Source organism: Lithobates pipiens, unplaced genomic scaffold (genome assembly GCF_037356315.1).
Source record: "Lithobates pipiens isolate NorthernLeopardFrog02 unplaced genomic scaffold, aLitPip1_a1.2 Scaffold_13, whole genome shotgun sequence".
In the NCBI taxonomy this organism is placed as follows: domain Eukaryota; kingdom Metazoa; phylum Chordata; class Amphibia; order Anura; family Ranidae; genus Lithobates; species Lithobates pipiens.
This window is the reverse complement of record NW_027507718.1, coordinates 289,683,291-289,708,571: the sequence shown is the minus strand read 5'-3', so window position 1 is coordinate 289,708,571 and position 25,281 is coordinate 289,683,291. Positions and strand designations below refer to the sequence as shown.

Here is a 25,281-nt window from a genome sequence, read left to right as displayed (position 1 = left end):
GATTTGTATCTAATGATTTTGTTTCCCTTTAATTGTTAGCCTATGAATTCTTCATAAGAGTCAAAAACTGTTGTTTTCAAATCTGGCTGTTTGTGGTCTATTAAAAGCCAATGTAAGATAATATAAGGAAAGACCAACATCAGTCTGAAAGTGCTACTAGCCCCAGGACCCTGCATTCACTATATCTGGTCTCCCACAGTACACAGAACATGGAAATGCAATTATTTTAGTAAATATAAACTGCTAAATACCTTTTCTCATCAGCAGTATTAAGCCATCTTGTGACTTCTATTAGTGTCTGGCCAAACACTGGTTAAAGTTTGAAGGAGGAGTTTTCATTCTCCTCTGACTATCCTATGAGGCTGCATAACCCCTGACCATCTTGTCTGGACAGTGCTGATTGGCCCTGTGATGATCATATACACCCTCCCAAAAAAAAATAAAAAATCTCTATAGAAATACACACCAAACTGAGCATGTGCAGAGTTCCCCCAAGGCTCTGTAATATCGGGAGATGGATTGGGGACTGTGGAAGAAGAAGAGGATCAGAGACAACAGGATCAAACAGCCTTTTTACACAATGCGGAGGATTAACTCTTTAGGTTCCACAATGAGTATAACAAGCATGTTTTTCTGCATATACAGACTGGTTTTACTGCTGTGGGTTTAGTAACGCTTTAAAATGGTATTAAACCCAAAACTAAAAATATATTGCAGCCTACCAATCCTTAGATGTGTTGGCAGCATTAGTTTACATTTTTTAGCTTTTTTCCCCCTGGTGATTTGCACAGTAACACATCTCCTGTATTAAAGTGCCTCCACTCTGGGTGAATGAGCACAGGGGGCACAGCAAACAGCAGCATGTGGAGACTAGTTAGATGTACTAGCAGATTTAGATGTGAAGCCAAAATCCAGTTTACACAACTGCACTGCACACTGCACAACACAACTATAACTGCAGTTATACAAGCATTGTCAATAACAGTTTTCTTTTGGGATAAAGGTTTTACATGAATAAAAGCTGGTCATTGTAAGCACCCAGTCAGTGATAAATGGTTTGTCTCAACACTGTTAAATGGTAAATTTACAGGAGAGCTTATTTTGTTGAAATAAGCTGGCCCGATCATAAGATGAAAATAAAGAAAGCCTAAAAAACAAAACGAATGCAGCTATCACATCTAAGCCCCTGTACACACGGTCGGAGATTTCCACAACCAAATCCGTCGGATTTTGCCTGTCGGATTTTTTCCATCGGATCTTGTCCGAAACTGTTGCATACACACGGTCGGACAAAGTTGTCGAAAAATCCGATCTTTCAGAACGTGATGACGTAATTTCGTTACGATGGGACTACATTCAGGCTAGTAGCCAATAGCTTTGAATTTGATGTGAGCATGCGTGGCACTTGGTCCGATCAAAACTCTCTACACATGATCGGAGTATGTCCGATCGGCTCAGTTGGTCAGGAAATATTTCCAACATGTTGTAAAATTGGGTCCGACGGATATTCCGACGGAATCAGTCCGATGCATACCACACACAGTCGGATTATCCGACGACACGGTCCGATAGGACACATTCCGACAGATTCTCCGACCGTGTGTACAAGGGCTTAGAATTTCTAAGTTGCATTATAATCATTGTTTGCTTTTGGGTTTAATACTGCTTTAAACCTCGTTCTACTGTCTATTGTAAAAGTATTACAATTATTTATATTAATATTATAAACTCTACAGTGTCCACAGGCAGATCTCTCATGAAAATGATGGTCATTGAGTTAACCCATACATTGCCTAATTGTGGAAAGGCATCCATACATCATGAGATGCAAATATCAAGTCACATATGGCCAGCCTCATGGTACCCATATGATACCCCATCATATGCAATCACCTGATCTGGTTCTTTTGTGGCCAGACTGGGTGACAATCTTATGTATTTGAAAGCCTGTAGATTGGGGCTAGCCAGTATTGGGTATGGTGGGGGAGACAAGTGAACAGACAGGTTAAGCTGGTCATGCATCAAAATTTGTTTGGTTTAGCGGGGACCGGCCGAATTTCGATCCATGTATGGGCACCCTGGTTGTACAGAAGTCAACTTATCGATTGACTTCTGTATATCCACCCTGTCTGTTTTTTTTCCAAACAGTCAATGCTGCCAGATATAGCTGGCAACACTGACCCTTGTGTTCTGACGACGGTGAAGGATTCCTGCCACGTGAATACAATATCACAGCAGGAGTTATAAGGGTAGGTGCTCCTGTGCTCAAAGGGAAGAAGGAAATCTATATGCGTTTATAGGTGCTGCATAGGGCCAAACTAATGCCCAAATATGTCAGAAGGGATAAATTAAGTAAGTGGTGTTGCGTTCCTAAAGGCAAATTTCACTGTCACTATTTGACAATGAAATTTGCCTTTAGGAGCGCAACACCACTTACTTAATTTATCACAGCAGGAGTGATTCCCCTATCCACTTTGGATGTGTGGATGGGGAAGTCTGCACATTTTTTTTAAAGCAACCCACTGGTTAAGCGAAAAAAAAAATTATAATATATGGCCTGCCTTAAAAAAACTTTTGATCTCTATTGATCCCCCTGATAATGTAGTGCCAGTCTACAACACACCCTCGGAGAAGCCAGTCTTACTTTTGTATAGAGTGCTCTACAGACCCTGAGGAGAGACAGACTGTCCTTAAACAAATGACTGCACTCCGAGTCTGAGCTCTATGGGAGGCTTTAGACCAAAATGCCTAAACAGTTCTTGTTTTTAGAAAAACGTTGTCATCAACTCAGTATCTGACATTTGCAGGAATAAAGTTTGTACGGTATACATGCTGTCACATGAAAAAAAAAGGTGAATGTTTCAGAGATATTTAATGGGTGGAGAGACTACTAAATAAATGGTAGTTCCCTGAATTTTATACAATGAACAAAGGGAGTACCTCAGCTGTGCAGACATAATCACTTGATTGGAAGTCACAGAAATGCTCCAGGGGCTTTTGATAAATGCTAGGGAAGCTGAATCCTTATGACTCAGATCGTCATTGTCTCTACAGAGCAGAAAATTTTACATTGCCAGTCTTAAAAATACAACATGCACACTGTACATTTTACCCCCTACACTGTATGTTTGCCTTTCCAGATCACTGCAGTGCACAATTACAGCTTCCAGTAACTCCGCTAAATTCTCCAGTATTTACAATTTTATATTTTAGAATCCTGATAAGGTGCCTTGGTTATGAGAAGTGATGTGTGGTGGAGTATGGTTGCGGGCAATGAGAAAATAAAAAAAAACAAGGTTATATAAAAAAAATACTTAGACTTAACTAAAACATTGTTATTTTCAAATAATGCTGCCACAGGCATTAGGTTTTGCATGGATTTTATATCAATTTCATGTCCATGGGTAACAGCAGACCCAAAGACTTTTGACTGGACAGGCTTGAAAACGCTACAATTGTTTCCACCAAAAAACAAAGATGTCTAGCTATGCTTTGTCCTTCCTGTTAATATAAACATGTACACTTAGGCAATCAGAATGCATATATGTAGGCAAGTTGCCTACAGAATTGTTAATTTAGACAGTGTGCCCAGGCTTTTTGGATCCAGCCTGCCCACCTGTGATATAAATAAGGGGAAGGACAGGTTTGGGCCCCTTTTTCCATCAACCTGCTCAAAAGAGATGGCGTGATTACTGTGGAAGGGGACTACTGCCCCTTTCAGTTCGTCAGAGGCACTGGGAGCCCGGAGATTCTCCAAGCCTTGGAGAGCACAAAACAATGGACTACTACATTTTGGGAGTATGCCTGGCCAGCCTAGTAGAGATAGTCAGGGACATGTTCAAGTTATTGTTCATGTTGAGCTGTACTGCTAAGATTTTTAACTAATGGTGCATAAACTATTCTAGAGCCTGGTCTACAGGGGTACATGATGGGTCCTGGCATATCAAAAGAATTAAGTTTAGTAAAGCACATGTGGGGTATGAAGCAAAGCTACTACAATAGGTCTACTCGGCAAGACAACCAGGAGGGGTAATGCAGTTGCTTTGAGTAACCAAGTTCTAGTGCAAGGTACAATGCAGCTAGTCGAGGTACCGTATGTGGTCAGTGTTCTGGTTCCCTTCCAATCGGTCGGTCACCCATAGCAACTGGGACTGAACCTGTGTTACGGAAACCCTTAACTTGGCAACACAGTATGGGAAGGAAGTTAACAAATGTACGCCTGAGGAACTCTGTACTTTTAATGCTGCACACACACAGTCACACGGTTCATCGTCAAGTCGGGGAACTGCCTTAATGTTTGATTCTCACAAACTGCAGTCCACCTGGTATTGGGCATTGATGAGTGTGTACACGGCATAAGGTACCCCAACACACTAGACAAGTGGTCCCACCTACACGTATGTATATGCTTGCATATCTCCTAGCAGTAAGACAATTTTCATGACCCCATATCGTAGCACAAAGTGTTGATGCTATATAAATCCTGTATACCAATAATAAGGTCTAAGGCTGCTCACAGACATGATGACAGCTGTTTTTTTTTTTTCGGATTCAGCAACAGTCTTATGTCTTTGGGTCATACTCACTGTTACTGGTTGGTTGCTATTAGAGGAAGCATTGATGGGTTGGACACTTACCCAGATCATTGAGATAGGAGGCACCAGAAGTGCTCACCTCCTCCCACAACACCAGTCAAACCAAGCCTACTGGTACTAGACACATCAGCCATTTTGTTTTCTTTTAAGGTAGAAGATAATACACCCTTACACTTTGGGTTGGGGGGGGGGGGCAGAGCAACTAGAAGAACCTGCACAAACACATGGAGATTATAAATACTTCCTACCAATAGAGTTTGAGGGAAAAAATTAAATTGCTGGAATGTTACAATGCAAAAAAACAAGACTCTATAGTGTCTACAGCCAATTAAATGTAAGGTCACATTTATCAAATGGTATGTTATGTTCTTCTAAAATATAACACAAAATATACAGCCTGTGTGGTTTTTAATTGCAAAAGGCTGCTTTTAACAATTGACGCCTATGTTCATAATATCTTTCCCACTATGCTAGCTGTAACTACATCCACCATAAACACCTTTACTCATTTAAAGCGGAACTAAACCCATCGATTTAATGATTTCCTAGAGTAGTTACGTTCAAGGCGTGCCGTGCATAACTGTCACAGCTGCTTCTTTTCTTAATTGAACTGTCAAGCCATCATACAGCTGGTGTCATAACTGATCACATGTGAAGCACCATGGAAACTGCAGATAAAACTATGAAGGTAGCTTCCTTGTCTGTAAAGCATAGGAGGGTTTAGTTCTGCTTTAACAACATGAGGTCACAGTCTTAAAAGGAACTGTCTTTGTTGCCTATGGTAACTGTTAAATCCTCTTTTTTCTTGCAGTGCATGATGAAATTAAAAACATGTGTCTTCGTGATGGTTATAGTGACACAGGCACATGTGAAGTTTTGCTTAGTACAGTTGCAAATAACACCCAATCCAATTTCAACTTTTAGCAATTAAATGTAATTGTACAGAAAATAATTAATTCAGACCAGATGCAATCAGCGAGAAAAAAAAAAAGTGCTTTTCTAAAAATAGGTCCTAGCAGGTAGGCAGTGTTCTGCCTATCAGAAATATGAGTGGTAGAGAAAGCAACTATTAGGCAATGCCTGTTGCACTGTAATCAGTGTTAAGGAAAGCTGAACAGATTACATTTTGTAATTAAAATGTGTGCTGGCTCACTACCAAATGTCTAGCAATGACCCATAAAATCAGACAAGGCAACATGTAAGTAAAAAAGTGTCTGTTCTCAAATAAATATGTTAGCTGGACATGGACTACAGAAGGAAAAGCTGTTCAGACGGGGCTCAAACCATGACATTGTATGGTTTCTGAAAAAAATAAATTTACTTTTCACATACGGTACATTTATTTTGTTGCAAAAGAAGAGTTCCGATGAGTTTCCCCTCCATGAAACCTTAGATATTTCTTGACAGTCGACATAAAAGCCAGAAATAAAATGGATTTATGGTTTGTTTCACAGCTCTCACTATAAACTTTTTTTCTGCCATGAGTTCCATGGAAACCGGTAAAATAATTTGCATCTATGTGTAATTTTTAACCTTTCTCTATAAAATTATTCTTAGAATAGGCAGATCACACTGATATTACACAATGTATATATTAAAGATACAGAAAAACTGCTCTGTGTCTGTTCCTTGTTCCCCCTAGGGGGATTTGGAGGTGGTTGTCCTTTACTCTTCTGAGGGGTGGTTGATACATTGGAATATCATCAATATGTTATGGAATATTGGCAACGTCTTGGAAACCATATTCTTGGTCTAATGCCGTGTACACACGGTCGTACTTTCCGGCAGAAAAAGTCAGACGGAATAATTTGATTGGATATTCCAAGCATGTGTGGGTTTCAGCTGACTTTTTTTTTGGCTGTGTGTATGCTCCATCGGACTTTTGCTGGCTGAAGAACTTAATTCAGGAGGGGACATGTCTGCAACTGTGACTAGCTTTAGTTTAGTTTATAAGCATTTTACAAATGTGCAAACACTGGGGGGGGGGGGGGGGGGGCAATATATTGAAGGCATCTAATTTGAAAAAGGTCAGCAACCTGGTGTTCACAGCTCTAAAATCGTCTTTATTAAATTCATTAGGGGCTTTAGTTATTGTTATGACTAAAGCCCATAAGGGCTACAGTGTGCCAGCATTAATTTTGTGTTGGATCTTTATGCCTAATGGGCATATAAGAGAAGAAGAATATTTTAGGACCTTGAACATCAGGTTGCTGGCCTTTCTCAAATTAAATGTCCGATTGAACAGCTTGTGCGGCTGTGCTCTTGGCACAGGTGGAGATCCCCTACACCTTATTTTGAGATTAAGGGTGGTAGCACCATAGCTCTATATTATAGACTTTACAATTTACTAAAGACGTCTACACTATCTAAAAAGCCTTCAAATGACCAATCAAGCGCAGGGAATTTTAGTGAACACAACAGAAATATTAATGCACACAACTGCAATTGCAACAAATACTATTTTTCTAAACCATCACATCAACAACAGCAACAACTAACTTATTAGTAAGTCGTTCATATAAATCCAACCAGCTCATCCATAATCAGCTTCTTTCAAAAAAACTCTCCAGGGTGCATAATCCACACGCTCCTTCATGTTACCAAACAATGTTATTTCCAAAATGATAATCTGCATCCTCGAAGTAGAAGTTATAATTCAACTTTATTCCATCAGGATTTGATAAAGACTCGGGAGGTTGAAACATTGCACATGCTATGCTTTTAACCAATGGAATTAGGATTTGATTTTTAAATATCTACTTCAATGGTGACAATCATCCATTGGAAAGTAACATGATTAGCAACTCACTGGAAGGTTTATATGCACTTGTACAATTGATCTTTAATGATCAACCAAACCCTCCAAACTCCTCCCACTAGGACAAATCAGCGATCTTCGCCGGCGTACTCATGGTGGTCTCTAGTGACTGATTAAAATATGGATTTCCATATATCTAATATATATGGGAAATCCATATACTTCCATTCAAATATGGATTTCCCATAATTCTAATGCCCCATACACACGGTCAGAGATTCCGACTACAAAATCCGTAGGATTTTTTTCGACTGATTTTGGGCCAAACTTGTCTTACATACACACGGTCGCACAAAGTTGTCGGAAAATCTGATCGTTCAGAACGCAGTGACGTAGAACACGTACATCAGGACTATAAAGAGGGCAGTAGCCAATAGCTTTCATCTCGTAATTTATTCTGAGCATGCGTGGCACTTTGTCCATTGGAATTGTCTACACACAATCGGAATTTAAACGATCAGATTTTAACACAACAAGATCCGATCGCACATTTTCTGATTGGAAAGTCCGACCGTGTGTACAGGGCATTAGAATGGGGTCAATGTATGAAAGTGATGCATGAAGCATCTGTTTTTGAGAGAAAAGATGGAGAGCTCTGAGTGGGCCGCACACTGAAGATTGCTGAAATCAGGGCATAGGTAAAGTTGGCAACACAGTGAAGTTTACTGGATTGGGGTCTAAAGGCAAGTATTTGTCCTAGTGAGTGGCAATCATGGGGTTCAGGGAAATATATTAAAGGGCAATTGTACAAAGACACAGATATCCTTTAAAAAGAAACCTGTACTGAGAAAAATATGTAAGCGGGCACTAATAATAACTTTGTCATTTAAAATATTCATTTCTTAGATGTCATGATGACCCACTGACTTCAAAACATTCTGAGTCACTGGCATTTTTAGAAAGAAATCACAAATGGCAGCCCATGTAACTTCTCTCTGATAGGTTTCCATGGAGTAAAAAAGAATGGATCACCATGCCAGTCCTTCTCAAGTCAGAAAAGGATAATAACAGACAACAATGACCATACAAAGTTCTATTTGCTTTTTTATGGAACTCTTTTCTTAATAATAACATACCATTGTATTGCTCATATTTTCATGAAATTACGTGACATGACAATGTGATTTTTTTTTCTAACCATGTATAATAGAGTGCTGACAGAAATTAAGTTGTTATGCAAATTTTCCACAAGGAAATGACATACTAATTTCACCTAGGAGTGAACACTAGGGAACAATAAACCATCAGTCAAACCCCACCCTGCATCTCCCTCCGTCTCCAGAAATCAGGGCACATGATGACAGGCTTTATAAATGTACATCAGGGACTGCCTGTGTACAGAAGGAATATTTACAGAACATCGGCCATGTTATTTATAACACCATGCCTACAAAAAATATGCCTCTACTGTTATTGTTGATACAAGAGTATTCATGCATTCTTTTTTCCTTTCTTCAAATGGTTTTATTAACTCCAAATATTCAATGGTTTTTATTAAAAAAATAATTTTAAACAGGAGTTTAAACTTTATGTATTAATCCATTTAGGACAACCCAATTCCTCCTTTAAAAATTATTTGGACACACAACAAGATGTAAATAGGCAAACAGAATAAAGGAAATGTGTAATTTAGGGCATGATCAACCAAAAATAGACAACCGTGTCCACAATGCATCACAGAAAATCAAATGCAGCTATTTCAAACATTTCTCTTTAACTGTATACCCATAAAGATAAATTTTCAATATAGAAGTCTTTCTCAAACAGGATTTTTCCTGGGAATGCTATAAGCAGTAAGTAATGAAGAATAGATCTGCTACCTACCCTCACCGCCAATGCAAGAGGCCACTTATACACTGTCCACTAATGTTACGGGAGTCCACCACAAATCTAAGGCTTCATGTACGCTAGCAGCTCCTAAAATTGAGCTTTTGGTTTTCTTGCCAAAGCTCCTAAACTCAGCTCCATAAAATCCTGTGTCAATGTACACATAGGCTTTTAGAAGAGTTTGGGAGCCGCTATGGTTAGGTGAGGTTCAACCTCCCTCAACCTCCCTCTCCTGAACACGTAAGAATCGTGTTCAGGATAGGAATGTTTTGTGGGCAACCACAAAAGGCAGCAAAATTGTCTTTTTTTGTGGCTGCAGTAAATGACGGGCAAGTGTACATGGAGCCTTACCGTCTTGGCTTCTTTTCTGGCTCCCCCACCCTTCTGAGTGCCCCCATAGCAAGAGGCTTGCTATGGGGGGCACTTGTGCAGGCTCAATCCTGAGCTGGGATGTGTGCATCTAATGGCACACAGTGTGGCTCGACCCCGCCCCCCCCCCTCACTGGATTTGATTTATGGCAGCAGGAGCTAACAGCTGCTGCTCTCAGGCACAATGCTGGATCGAAATCAGCCTCAGGTATTTAGTGTGTGTGTGTTGGTGGGGGGGGGGGGGCGTCAGTTGATCACAGGTTGTTTATCTTAATGCAGAAAATGCATTAACTAAAAAAAAAACTTCTACCTTTGCAACGGCTATAATGCATCATTAAATGTATTGATGTATTGTGCCAATGGAAGCCAAGTACTTACATTTTACTTGGTATGAGCCTCTTGCAGATCCTGTACTGTAGGCTCCTGCTCTGTTCTGTGTAAAGTTTTGGCCTGTGGAACAATCCCTCTGCCATGCCACATACAGTGCAGGGCTATTAACCCTGCATTGTACTGGAGTAGGCAATCACACGGCAGTGGCTGAGAGCACCTTAGAGGGGTGGTAGCATTGAACCAGTTGCATTGCATCTGCTGTAGCCAGAAAGAAGTTTTACTCCTTATCTATGCTTCCCTAGACTAAATCGGCTTTTAACCCTTGCAGTACAGGGGGGCCTGCTGTAAGGGTTGATTTTGTCTAATCACCGAAGTTCAGCTTTAAAGTGACACTAATGTTCATTTTAAATTTTTTTTTTTTTTAAATAACAAATATGTCATACTTACCTCCTCTGTGCAGCTCGTTTTGCACAGAGTGTCCCCGATCTTCATCTTCTGGAGTCCCTCGTCGGCTCTTTCAGCTCCTCCCCACATTAGATAACCCCCTGGGAGAAGCGCTCTTCTGGGGGGTTACCTTGCGGGCGTGCTCCCAAGTCATTGGATTTGATATATATATTTGAAAACACTAGATCTACAACCATTGCAACCTTAAGACAAATTAACGGATTAACAGGCTATAATTGCCATATTGACACACTACTGTCAAATATCTAGCCATACAACTGATAATGTGGGTTCATAGTACTGCTAAGTTGTGATTGTGTAGTACTGACTTCTGTTCTGGCAATATAAAGTGCCAAAATTTACTCTATAAATGCAATTAATTGATTATATACTATTGAAATTTGGCAGGACAGAGTTTCGCTTACACTAAGAATTTTTCTAAGAGGCTTGGGAGAGGCTGCACACTACCTACACCACAAGGCGTGTTCCGTGCACATTTCCTGCACCACATTCAAACTAAGCACACTGCCTTTGCAATTTGCCTTTGCCAAAACATTGTTAATGGAACCCAAAATGCAGATTGCATGGTACAGCAGTGCAATTTTGCTATTTTCAAAGGCAGTGCGTGCGCTACTTTTGTGCAATTTGCAGCCTACTCAAATTAATGGGCTGCCAAATCACACTGAATGCACAGGAATCGCACAGGAATGTGGTGTGATTCTGGTGTGAACTCGTCCTAAAATAAGTTTCTTTTTTCAAAGTTGAACAATGGTTTTTAATCTATTAGGGACACTTGAATGTATGAGAAAATATATTGGAAAGATGAACTAACCCTTTAATGATCACTTAAGCCAACTGGGTTCCAGTAAAAAAAAAAAATCGATAAATTAATGTTACATTGAACGTTACATTTTTGATCTTTTCGGTCACTTTCCCTGAAAACATATCAATGAGGGCATTACAACACCATTGTTTATTTGCTTATTTGTTTGTTCTTTGTATATATTCCCAAGGGTAGAGCTCTGTAATTCACTTTGAATTAACATCCATAAAAAGATGTCCTTGCATTCTAAGAATTAGGACACAAAGCTTTGTAAAGAAAATGACACATCCAGGACACAGATTTAAAGTAATAATTGAAAAGTGCATTCCAGGAGAAGAAACAAATACCAAGCCTAAAGTCATAACAGTCCCAATATGAGATGGGAAAGAGGGGAATTGTTTAACACACATATTTAGGAAAATTAAACATCTTTAGCCATGAAGAATTAATACACAGTGCTGGGGAGTTACTAAAACGGGGGCACACAGAGTCTGGTGCAGCTGTGCATAGTAAACAATAAGTCTCTAACTTCAGCTTGTTCAATGAAGTTTTGACAATAAAACCTAGAAGTTGATTGGATACTATGCACACCTGCACCAGATTTAGTGTCCTCCAGTTTTAGTAAATTTCACCCCAATGATTTAATTTCATACATTTACAGATAACTAAGCAGTCATAATCGTCAAAAAAAAATAATGAAGAAAACATGGCAAAAATACAAGTCAATTGTTCCTTTTTCTTATTTACCTTTATAACAGCTTTTGAAAAAAAGCAATGTAACGATGTAAGGGAGGTATACAGTATATAGCAATTCAAACTATTGCCAAAGCAACTTTTTTTTCAAAGTAACCTAAAAGAAAGTCAACAGCACCTAAAAGAAAAGGTTTAAAAAGGAAGTAAACCCTGGTTGGTTTTACTTCCTCTTTATTTTCCTGCAAAGGTAAAGCATAATGGGCTACTATGCATCGCATAGTAGCCCATTGTGTCACTTACCTGAAACCAAACCCTGCGATGTCACAGCTGTCCCCACTGGGGCCACGAACTCCGCCTCTAAGACTGTCCGGAGTCACACTACGTCGCTCCCGTGCATGCACGGGAGCCGCCAGTCACGGCATGACCCCTTTAGAAACGGCATGATCTGCCCTTTCTAAAGTGTGCATGTGCCGTAGACATTGGCACATGTGCCATAGACATCAGTGCGCAGCTTTATTGTAAATATCTCCTAAACCATGGAGGTTTAGGGGATATTTCCAGCACCTACTGGTAAGCCTTAATAAAGGCTTACCTGTAGGTAAAAGTGGTTGTACAGGGTGCTCAACCACTTTAATACTTACCTTTTTAGTAGTTGGAATGTAAAATCTTTAGCTGGCAAACATTATAGTTACCTTCAGTTATATAGTGCAAGAGCCTGCCTGACTGCATATAAATTTATGTTTAGGTTTGACCTCTTATTATATGGTTCTGGTAAATCTAAAGGAAAGCTGTACAAGAAAATGATATATTTATGGTCAGCCTTTGTTTTTTTGAAGAGCTAGAAAAGTCACAGGTAGCTAATACTTTCAGGTGTGTAATATAGCATGACCCGTTGGCTACTGAGGTTCCTCACACCTGCTGCTATAACACTTTATTCTATAGTGAAGTGGTAGCTTGCAAAAGGAATCATCGCGACAGGCAGTGGGAACATTGACCCAAACACCCGAAGAGTCACCATTTGCTATCAAAGGAACTTTCCACAGACACTGAAGTTTTTAATAACTCATGTGACTTTTAAACCTCTGACATTGAATAGCATGCAAAAAAAAGTAGCAAGACAAACTGCATGCCTCAACACTGGCCCAGTTCCATCTATCATGGAGCAAGGATAGATTGGATTTTCCAATTCATTACCTATAACTTTGAATAGAGCAACATGATTCCAAACTAACTTTTGATTTGGAGACCAGTATTAGCATGTCAAAGAGTGAACAAAGCATCCATTAAAATTAATAGATTTTTCGTATAGCCCATGGTTAGAGATTTAAAGCGGAGGTCCACCCTAAAGTGGACCTTCCGCTCATCGGAACCCTCCCCCCCTCCGGTGCCACAATCGGCACCTTTCAGGGGGGAGGGGGGTGCAGTTACCTGGATAATCCAGGTAACTGCACCCACTTCCAGGACAGCTCTCTGCGGAAAGGGGCATAACTTACGCCCCTTTCCGCAAGTGCCCGCCCCTTCCCACAAGGGCCCCGCTGCCTGCTGGGAAACACACAGCTCCCAGAGGCAGCGGGGAGCGTCCTTATTGCGCAGCGCAATTCGCGCATGCGCAGTAGGGAACCGGGAAATGAAGCCGAAAGGCTCCATTTCCTGATTCCCATACCCAAGATGGCGGCGGCAGGACCCGACAGACGACCTAGCGATCGGCTTCGGGTGCCGACATCGCGGGCGCGCTGGACAGGTAAGTGTCACTATTTTAAAAGTCAGCAGCTGCAGTATTTGTAGCTGCTGGCTTTTAAAAAAAAAACGCGGAGTCCCGGTGGACTCCCGCTTTAAGTTGGCCATACCTGGATCCAAATTCGGCTGGTTACAAAGTTACTTAGTTACATAGTTAGTCTGGTTGAAAAAAAAAACACAAGTCCATCTAGTTCAACCAATAAAAGGGAGAAAAAAAAAACATTTTACAATGCTATATACACATTACCATACCCACAGTTGGTACAGAGGGAAGGAAAAAAAAAAGAAAGCAAAGCTTGGTCCAATTTGCTCCAGCAGGGGAAAAATTCCTTCCTGATCCCCAAGAGGCAATCGGATATTCCCTGGATCAACTTTCTCTATAAAAGTTAGTATCCAGTTATATTATGTATACCTATCTCTTTTTTAAAGCAATCTACTAAGACACAAAGCATGCCCCTTGTCCTCTGTGATGACCTTAGAATGAATAACTCAACGCCAAGTTCACTATATGGACCGTTATGTATTTATACATGTTGATGATATCCCCCCTTAATCTCCTCTTCTCAAGAGAAAATAAATTCAGTTCCTCTAATCTTTCCTCATAGCTGAGCTACTCCATGCCTCTTATCAGTTTGGTTGCTCTTCTCTGCACTTTCTCCAGTTCCCCAATATATCCTTTTTTGTGAACTGGTGCTCAAAACTGAACTGCATATTGCAGATGATTTGTACAGGGGCAAAATGATCTCCCTCACTCTCTCTCTCTGGAGTCCATGCCTCTCTTAATACAAGCAAGGATTTTGCTTGCTTTAGAAACTGAATCTTGACATTGCATGCTATTATTGAGATTATGATCTACCAGAACACCCAGATCCTTCTTCACCATTGGTTCCCTAGTTGCACTTCAGCTAGTATGTGTGATGCATGCATATTCTTAGCCCCCAAGTGCATAACATTTATTAACATTAAACCTCATTTGCTACATAGTTGTCCAATTAAACAGTGCATTAAGGTCAAAATAGTAGTAAAGGTCTTGCAAGCTACCAAATCAAAGATCCCCTATCTTATAATAGTGTGATGACAGCTGCTAGCACTAATCACTTCCTATACTAACGTGTGAGAATCACAGATGAATAAATAAGCTGGCTTGTCGCTATTAAGGCATACTATAAATTGGTGCACTGATGCACCAGACACATGTGAGTACCCTATAATAGGGTTTGTTTGCATTAAATAAAATCCTTTAAAACGTTATTATACTATGGACGTCTCTTTTTGATCTTTATATACAAGGATGCCACATCTTTGAGCAGTATTTGGACCTTGCAACCTGACCTGGAATCTGTTTTGATGATTCAAATGCGTGTACTGACCAAACTTAATTGCGAGGTCACACACTCTGAGGTGAGCGACCATTACCTTGGGGTGGGGAGCACCTGAGTGTAATCACTGCTGAAGTTCACTATATTCACAGTCACCTATCAAGTCATGTTTATCAATTTTTATTATCTTTGTATTAAGGATGTTGAAAACTGACCCTGGATGGTCATAGTATCATGGACCTATATTCACCTGAGCACTTTATGGATCACTTTTGTATCAATATTTATATTTTATGAAATGTGTGTATATTCGCGCTATATGATGTTGTAGGCTGTATGACGACAACAGTCACTTATACATATATTTTTTATTCTTAGGATTGAATTTATAGGCACATCGCTTTAGTTAACAATTTTGTTTTTTAGTTTTTTTGCTGCAGGTTCAGCAGATCATTAGCACAGCACATCATTTATTTATCAGTGCATTGAGGTCAGCTCTTAAGGTAGAGACCTCCTGTAAGGAGGTTATTCCACTTCATAGCTTGGTGTCATCTGCAAAGACAGGAAACTGCTGAATTTCAATCCATGTATGGTCGATCCCATGAGAAGTAGATCTATTTACTGACTTTTCATGAATAGGCTAGTTTGAAAATTTCCACTTGATTATTACATACAGCCAATGAGCATATAGGCTGGGAGTAAAGGAATTTCAATCCATGTATGGCAATTCTCATTCATGGGAATTCACTCTATTAATCAACTTTTCATGAACGAGCTTGTTGAAAAATTTCTGATCAATCAGCGCACGCAACCAATGGGCTGCAACGCTGATCAGTGTATTCTGATAGTGGGGTAGTTCAACTTCCAGAATACAATGACACAGTGGGGAGGATTTGGCTCAGAGTAATGTATGGCCAGGTTAACTAACCAATGCACCATATTTATAAAGTGGTAGTATGCTCTTCACAAATTTGCATTACAGCACGACAAACAGCACCTGGTTGTGTGACCTGTCAAACTCATGTGATCGGCCTCTCGTTTAATCAAGGACACTTCAGGATTTCAAGATGCCATTTATGTATGATATGTAATCAGGTACAATTTGGAGAAACACTGTTTTCAGTAAGTATGCTAAAATAAGCTAATAATGTGACATTAAAGTAGAGCCCATGAAAACAGAATGATGTTCATACACATTTTTGTTAGACATCATCCCCACAAGACATACATTTAGTGCCCATTATAGGTTTAGCTGCTCATTGTAACGCAGAACATATGTCCTGAGTAGTGGGCTTCCCAAGAACATGGGACCTTTGGCAGCTATGACCTCTACAACTCACCTTTCTTGCCACTGTCATTGTGACCAATATCTATGACATAGACTCTTGAATAATGTTCGGTGAGTTTAAAAAAATAGCAGGAAAACAATAAATGTATTTGTTTAAAAATAACATTCTTAAATAGGAATAACTGTGCACTGGATTTTGGGCTAGAGCTTTAGGCCACATGCACACTGGACATATTTTCAGCTGCTCCCAGTGGCATCTGGCATTTTTTTTCTGCCTCTAAATGCCCCTGCGTGTTAGCTTTTTAGAGGTATTTTGAGGCTGGGGCATTTATCGCTATAACGAAAAAAAAAAACAATGCCAGTGTGTTCGGGAGCAAAAGAAACGACTGATGCGTGTAAATGTGTCTAAACACGCATTATTGCTAAGTGCATTTAGCACTTGAGCATTAATTAATTTCAATGGCCAGAATAAATTATTATTCTTGCTAATTAAATTAAAGTGGTAGTAAAGTCCATTTGTTTATGTTGTGCCTACAGGTAAGCCTGTAATAAGGCTTACTTGTAGGTACTGTAAATATCTCCTAAACATGCCCTGTTTAGGAGATATTTACTTGTGTAGCAACCAGTGACGTCACCGATACATGCGCTCTGAAGGAACAACATACACGTAGCATTCCTTCACAGCTCTGTGCCATAAACCATGTTATCATTGCGGCTTGGCCATTCAAAGGACTGGAGCCCGCTAACCCGGAAAGAAGTTTTGGTGAAGATGGAAGCCCTGTCAGTTGTGAGGGCTTCAATTTAAGGTAAGTTTTACATAATTCTAGCACAGTATAGCATAGCCTTGCAGGAGGTAAAAAAATTTTTTGTAAATTTTCCACTTTACTACAGATTTACCGCCCAAATGCTTGACGCGGCTGAACATGTTTACAAGTGTCAAACATTTTTTTCTGACAAAATGCTGCTGTCAGGAGGAGAAATAAAGAAACTCCTAGTATGCATGAAGCCTTATTGCCAGTTTTTGATTGTGCATCTATAACTGATGCCATGCCACTATGCATGATTATTAGTTATTTTCCTTGAGATTTGTTCATATGATCAATTTCTTTCAAAAAGGGTAAAAACGGTATAGTGCTCACCAGAACATTTTCTGTACTCTAAATGGAAGTAAACAGTGACTATAGTTGACCAGTAACAGATGCCCATTTTAAATGTTACTGGAATAAAATTACTACTCTTAACAGAAATGTACGGTAACTGATTTGGAGCTTTGTGATATTGTCAATGGTCATTGAAATTATTGAGCAACTAAAATTTAATCATGAAAGTTAACTGAATAAAAAGCAATGGGGTTGATATACTAAAGGCAAATGGAGAGTGGACTTTGCAAGTGCAGTTTCACTTATTTTCCCCAGAGCTTAGTAAATGCGGTTAGCTCTGCTGATTTCCATCATCCAATAACGTGTACCCGCTTTAGTATTCTTTACAAACTAAACTCTGGGGGAAATGAGCGCAACTCTAATTGCCTTTAGTAAATCAACCCCAATGTGTTCCAAAGCACATGATTGACCACTTGTGATTATGTAATTATGTTGCACCATCTGGCAACTGAATGTACTCTAATCAGTGGCAATAATTAGTATCTAAAAACACATGCCTGTAACATAGTGCTCAGGAGGCACTGTTGAAAGGGCCTTTTAGACCACTTCTGACTCAAGATCACTGTGTAGTTATCACAGCCCCACCTCTCAACTAGGCCACTGAAATGAGTAAAAAATATTAGGATGTAGGATTGTGGCAAGAACTTTTAAGCCAGAACCAGAAAGTAAGGCCTATGTTGCTGGAAGGGACAATCCTCTGAAAGTTAAAGTGTATGTACAGTCAAAACATTTGAAAAGTTTTGTTTAGCTTAGGTAAGGGGAAAAACCCCAACCAGGTTATTTTTTTTCCTGTCTGCGTCTTGCCGGGAAGATTTGTATGTCTTGAAGATGCAACAGTAAAGGGTATTTAAATCTTAGACAGCTTGTTCCCACTGGAACATTTTTTTGCACCTTCTCAATACAACTCTAAAATGTAGGATCCCCCCTTATTCTTTGTCTCCACGACAATGGTGGTCACAAGGGCAAACAGAGATGGCTGTTCCTCCCAGTAGGAACACAGATAGCAGCAAAAACCTAGGCAGAGGATCTACCCCCCCCCCCCCCCCGCCACTATCCAGAACAGCACCAGAACAGAGATTTCTCAGTGGTATTCATCAAACTAAAGCCTGGTACAGACAGGCCGAATGGCGGCATCGGCTAGTTCAATGGAAACCGACTGACATTCAGCCCATGTGTACTGCATCCAGTCTGACAAAGGGGAATGACCGAAAAAGGTCTGCCGATAGGCTCTCAATGGCTGACAGTGCTGACTGGAGTGTTCTGAGAGGGGGGCCTCACCCCTGTCAGAATGAAATAGCACAGCAGGGGAGATCGCTGCACTAACATTGCGTGGTTAGTACAGTGACTCCTCCTGAGCTGTCAGTTTTTCTTTCATTCAGCCCTGCTGGGTTGAAAAAAGAAAAAAAAAATAGTAATATGTACCAGGCTTTAGACTGCCCATAGATTATACAATTTTCTTATTCAATTTCCTTTAGATTTACCTTCAGCTATGTAGTGCAAGGGCCTTGCATACAAATTGAAAGTGTTAAAGCGGAGTTCCAGATATTTGTGTGTTTATTATTTGTGTTATTTGTGTGCTGACTTTTAATAAACACACACCTACCTGGCCCACGGCCCTGCGGTGCACTCACCCCAGCAATTTTCTTCCTCAGTCCTCCCTCAGCGACGCTGGCATCTCTACTATGGGCACCCCGCTGTGACAGCTTGCGGCTTCATACCTGGTTGTCCACTGCACATGCGCGAACAGCGCTGCGCTCTGTGATTGGCCCCAAATTCTTCTAGCACCTGTCCTGTGTTCCAGAAGACTTTGGGAGAGAGGGGAAAGGAGAACTTCTGCTTCCGATCGCCTAAGGCAACCAGAACGAAAGTGTCTGAGGGTACCTCCTCCTCCCCAAAAGCTCAATTTCACTATCAGAAGCCGGGAAGGAGGCCTTAAAGCGGAAGTTCTATTTTTGGGTGGAACTCCGCTGGAAGGCTTCACCTCCTATTATATGGTTTTGGTAAATCTAAGGGAAAATTGTACAAGAATATTGTATAATGTATGATCCTAATCCTAGTCTTTTACTGGTATGTTCAAATATGAATCCTCTTTAATGTTTTGCATACATAGAAATAAAATCAACACATATAGAAGTAGGAACTCCTAGGTTTTTAGAATTCACACGAATAATACATTTCTAGGTTGGGCAGCTCCACCTAATATATTGAACCACAACAGAATACAGAACAAAAAATACATCTGAGTACAGTGTCAATGTACTAATATGCAATCAGGTAGAACACATAAGTGAGCCTGCGTAAATTACCAGACAAATGTTCATACATTTCCTAAATTCCATATCTGTGTAGCCTGTTGAGATCCCCAGCAACCAGCAAGTGTACTGCTACTGCAATGCATAAAATGGTATATAACCCTGCAATGCTTTGCAGCTTACATAGCAAAACAGAAAGTACGAAGACTGATGATGATGAAGATGTCAAAAAATAACAGCAATGATTATAATAATCGCAGATTTAGTGGAGGTCCATGCTGCAGGAAAAAAAAGAGCATCAATAATTGACTGCAGAAGCATCATTTATTTAGATTCTGTAGCAACTGAACATTATGTACGACTGCTTGAACAGACACAGTCACAGCTCAATCTTGTACCTGGCTCAAGGTCTCAAAGCAGACATGGCTTTTCTGATTGTGGGACATACAGAATGTGTATATATGTGTATATTTATATATATATACACACACACACACACTGTATATACCTGTCTCAAGATGTCAAGCAGACATAGCTTTTCTGATACAGTATATATATATATATATATATATATATATATATATATATCTCACGCATGCACAGATGTGTGTTCTTGAACATGCCAGCTGAGAAAGGCATCCAGAATGCGGGACCAGTGTATCTAAAGGGAAGGGATATTCATTTGTATTGAAAAGGTGAACATTTTCAGCAGAAGGTTGTCATGGAAAATGCACAAGCCACACCTGTATCTGCATTCTCTGTATTAGATGCTGTGCTATGCTGTCCCCACAGCTGTTCGGAATGGCATGGTACCCAGCTGATATGATCAAACATGAGGAAGGTGGGGTCTGCACACAGGATTCATTGATGCAGGGAAACTCTGCATCTCTGTATAACGAAGGAGGATTATTACAGTCAGCAACAGCCTGCCACAGCCTTGGAATATAGATGTCCTTGTTATAATACGATAGCGTGTTGTTATGCCTGCTTAATTACACGGACAGCAATTATTTCTATTCAAATGAATAAGGATTAATGATATGATGGAAAGCCAGAGAGATATGAGCTGAGCAACAAAAGACGGCTTAGAAACAGGCATGACATTCCAGTGACAAGGAGAATGACACCGGTGCCCCATGATAATCAGATGCATGTCTGTGATGATCATGAACTGAATGGACAGAATACAGTCCTCATACCTTACGTTTTCGATCTAGGCGATCCCTAGGGATCTTACGCCTTTTCCTTTCCCTCTCTCTCTCCTCAATGTTGGGCAATTCCAGCTCTCGTACTTTTTTAATGGAAGCAGCAGCATGAGCCATTTTGAGAAGGAAAATACCAGCTTCAAGGACTCAGCTTCTACCACAGATATAAAAAAAATCCAGTTTTGTGGGCGGTTTTTTTTATGCTCCCACTAAGTCTATGTGGCTGTCAGCCAGAACTTTCCACTGTAATCCTCCAATCCACAGAAAAATTACAGCTTGTGTCCATATGCTGTAGGACCCATCAGTCGAGAGAGAGCATTGCACTGCCCACAGAGCACAGAAACAGTTACCACTAACGCCCAGCAAGGGTCAGCCAGCAGGTACATAAAACGCAAGAAAATGCGAAGATCACAGAATGTGACCATTCAGAATGGCACCATCCCAGAATTTCATTGACTGTAGGTAAAGGCAAGCTTCAGTCCATCCTCTAACTCCTCAGCAAACCAGAAAGGTCTTCTGGGACCTTTCAGCAAAGCCTGCGTCCTTTGACTACAGCCAGGAAGAGGCCACCTCTGTGAAGTCAGTAGGGGAGGAAAAGCTCTTTTAAATTCCACAAGCACCTCATCGCGGAGTAAGAATAAAAATGGTGCAGTCTGCCTTAATGACTTGCTGCTGCTGCTGCTGCTGCTGCTAGGACTGCCTTGGATTGAACACATGACTTGCTTCCTTCCCTCTGCCCTTATGCTTCTAGTTTCTATTTAATTACATTATTGCAGCTCGAATGTGAAGCAGGTCTGGCTATGCCCCATCCACCTGCTTTTGACTAGCACCCTTCACATGCATGAACGAACAAGCAATAACAGTCTTCAGAATATTCATATCGTCATCTGTAGCAAGTCGCTGGCAAGCAAGCGTGAGCCTGCATACAGTAACCAGAGAACACACAGCCTGAATATTCCTGCTGGGAGCACATTTCAATCACAGTCCGGAGGAATCCACATCAACATCCTCTGTCAAGTGGCTGCACAGTTTAACGCTCTTTATCGCTTTTTGCTTTATTATTATTTAACATTATCATTTTTAGGGTTTTTTCTGTATTATTAAGGACCGTGTACTTGTTTCCATTGTTGTAAAACACTGACCAAAAAAAAAAAAAGTATGCAAAAAATGCATGTATCTTCTATATGACTAAACTGCGACAAATGATAAAGTGCAAAGTGTTACAATATGTCACTCGCTTTGATTTTCAAACTATCTATTGTTACCAGACTTTCTGTCCTGTCTGAAATAAAATAACACTATAATATAACACTATAATAAAAATAATACATTACAACAATTGTTGTTATCGCACTGCAATCACAGCAAAATCGCAATGAGCGACGCTTTCACCCAAAAGAAGCTCCTGCTCCTTTTTGAGAGACAAGCTTTGCACGTTGCAATTTTGACGTGACTGCAGCACCATTTATCGTGCATCAAAATGGCACAGCGATTAGAGTGCCATTAACACATAGAGACATCGCAAGTCCCACGTTTTGCCGTGATTCTGGAATCACCTAGGTGTTTGGGACAAACATAGCTCAGACAAAAAAGTTAACAACAAACAAAAAAAAAAATACAGAACCTGTATTAAAGCAGACTTCCACCAAAAAATGGAACTTCCACTTTAAGTGATAGTGACCCCATGACATGCCACATTTGGCATGTCATTTTTTTTGGGGGGGGGGCGGATACCCTCTTTTTAGAGGCATCCAGCTCCCATTTCCTCCCGGAGCTCTGCGGCGCCAGAAGTAAGTTCTCCCCCCTCCCTCCCTCCAATCTTCTGGGAAATGTCACAGGTCCCAGAAGATTGCCGGGCCAATCGCAGCGCAGCTCACGCATGTGCAGTGTGTGCCTGCGTGTATGCATAGTGTGTGCACAGCTGGGCTCCCACAGTAATGCCCCATACACACGGTCAGAAACTCAGACGGAAAAAGTCTGATCGGATTATGGTGTCGGAAAATTCAATCGTGTGTGGGCTCTATTTGACTTTTTCCGTCGTATTTTCCGACGCACAAAGTTTGAGAGCAGGATCTAAAATTTTCAGAAAACGAAATCCGATCATTTAAACTCTGATGGTGTGTAGACAATTCCGATGGACAAAGTGCCACGCATGCTCAGAATAAACTAAGAGACGAAAGCTATTGGCTACTGGCCCTTTTATACTCCCGACTTACGTGTTTGACGTCACCTCATTCCGAACGATCAGATTTTCCAACAATTTTGTGCAACCGTGTGTATGCTAGACAAGTTTGGCCCAAAATCCGTCTGAAAAAATCTGACTTATTTTGTGGTCGAAAAAAATCTGACGTATTTTGTGGTCGGAATATCCCACCTTCACCTAATAAACTGTACTTCTATTTTTTTTTTATTAGTTCATTCCACACACTTAATTAAGGCTTAGTTCACACTTGCGGGTGGGGCATGGTAAAAAAAGAAATGTCTCCCCTGGTTTACATCTATGAATTTTTTTAGGGGGTTTTCAGTTTTGCAGAAACACACTACAGTCCATTTAACATGGTTTAAAGTAGAAGTAAACCCATCGATTTAAACAGTTAAAAAAAAAAAAAGGCATGGCGGGAATGCTAACTGCACATTGGCTGTGCTATCAGCCAAACTATCAAACCATGCAATGGCTGGTGTCATAACGAATGGTGCTATTGTAGTATTAATGTTGCTGTGATTGAGATCATTGAATCTGAAGTTGATATACATTATCCCCCCCCCCCCCCCCTGCAGGATCTGCATGTCCTATTTCATTTTTCTTTATTCATGATTGTACTGTCCATGGGCGCTTATTGGCTTTGTCATGTATATTCTCTTGTATGCTCTTGTCCTCTTTGCTGAAAATCAATAAAACTGTCAGTTTAAAAAAAAATGTGTATTGAAAAACACAAAATGCACCTGGAATATGCAAACTGCAACCTGCATAGGTGTGAATTAGGCCTAAACAGACCTGTGAAAAAAAGTTATAGGATGTACTTATATTAACCACTTCAGCTCTGGAAGGTTTACTTCATGTCAGGCCATTTTTTGTGATATGGCACTGTGTTACTTTAAATGACAATTGTTTTTACTACAAATAGAGCTTTATTTTGGTGGTATTTGATCATCTCTGCAGTTTTTATTTTTTGTTCTATAAGCAAAAAAAAAAAAAACAATTTTTTTAACTTTCTGCTATAAAACACATACAATAAAAAAAAAATTCTTACAAAAATCTATATTCTTCATCAATTTAGGTCAAAATGTATTCTGCTACATATTTTTTGTAATTTTTTTTCCAAATAAGTGTATATTAATTGGTTTGCGCAAAAGTTATCATGTCTACAAACTATGGGATATATTTATGAAATGTTTATTTATTTTTTACTTTTAATGGCGGCAATCAGTGACTTATAGCGGGACTGTGATATTGCAGTAGATAAATCGGACACCTAAGTTACACTTTTTTGGGGAACCAGTGACACTAATACAGTGATCAGTGCTAAAAATATGCATTGCCACTGTACTAATGACACTGTCAGGGAAGGGGTTAACATCTAGGGCAGTGATGGGAACCTTGGCACCCCAGATGTTTTGGAACTACATTTCCCACGATGCTCAAATACACTGCAGCGTGGCTGAGCATCATGGGATATGTAGTTCCAAAACATCTGGGGTGCCAAGGTTTGCCATCACTAATCTAGGGTGGTCAAATAGTTAAATGTGTGGCCAACATGTGTTAGCGGGTGCTGTTTTTACTAAGCAATGTACTAGTTTTTACTTCCTGCTTATTACCTCCATGTTGTCAGGTAGATCTCAACCCCTGAAAGGTTGCCTACCCCTGCACTACAACATATGGTAGGTATGTTATGATGCAGGGTTGACCAGTTCACACCTACTGTATTGAATGTCACCACAACACACTGAAAAATATTACATGTTACTGTGCGTTACTGGAATGCATAAAAGTAAATACAGTCTTAAGGTGACACTAAACTCAAAAAAGTACCTTCTATTGCTCTCAGCCTACTCCAAATCTCCAAATTCATTTGTTCTCTGCTGTGATCCAACTCCCTGTTAGAGATGTGGCTGTGGTCATTCTCCATGGTCCCATTGTATGCAGGAATGTAACCACCCTCTCTTGCTCACTCCAAAGATGGACAAGGGAATATGGCCTATGAGATGAGTAGTGTGCATAGTTGAACACAACTATCATACTCTGCTCATTCCAAAACATACAGACTTGAGGGGGAAAAGGAGAAGTTTGAGAGCTCACAGAGGCCATTGCAAAGAGGCAGAAAATCACAGTAAGAAATAATATCATGAAAAAATTGATTACAGTAGTGGATGTGTATTCATTCATTTTTGGTGACTAAGCATATTGTTTAGCGTTGTTTTAA

At 40.2% G+C, this 25,281-nt stretch overlaps 1 protein-coding gene across 9 annotated transcripts in view; it reads right to left on the bottom strand.

The window, feature by feature from the left end:
* The window catches only part of ANK2 (ankyrin 2), a 749,119-nt gene that overhangs the window by 300,544 nt on the left and 423,294 nt on the right, over positions 1 to 25,281 (bottom strand). For 5 of the 9 annotated variants that reach the window (XM_077476754.1, XM_077476789.1, XM_077476784.1 and 2 more), the window contains exon 1: positions 20,855 to 21,603. The exons of 3 other annotated variants lie outside the window; for them this stretch is intronic. In XM_077476754.1, coding sequence (XP_077332880.1) covers positions 20,855 to 20,977 — 123 coding nt within the window. In that variant the 5' untranslated portion in view covers positions 20,978 to 21,603. Of the gene's footprint in view, positions 1 to 20,854; positions 21,604 to 25,281 lie in introns of those variants that run through there. One more of the 9 variants, XM_077476782.1, reaches the window with a different exon arrangement.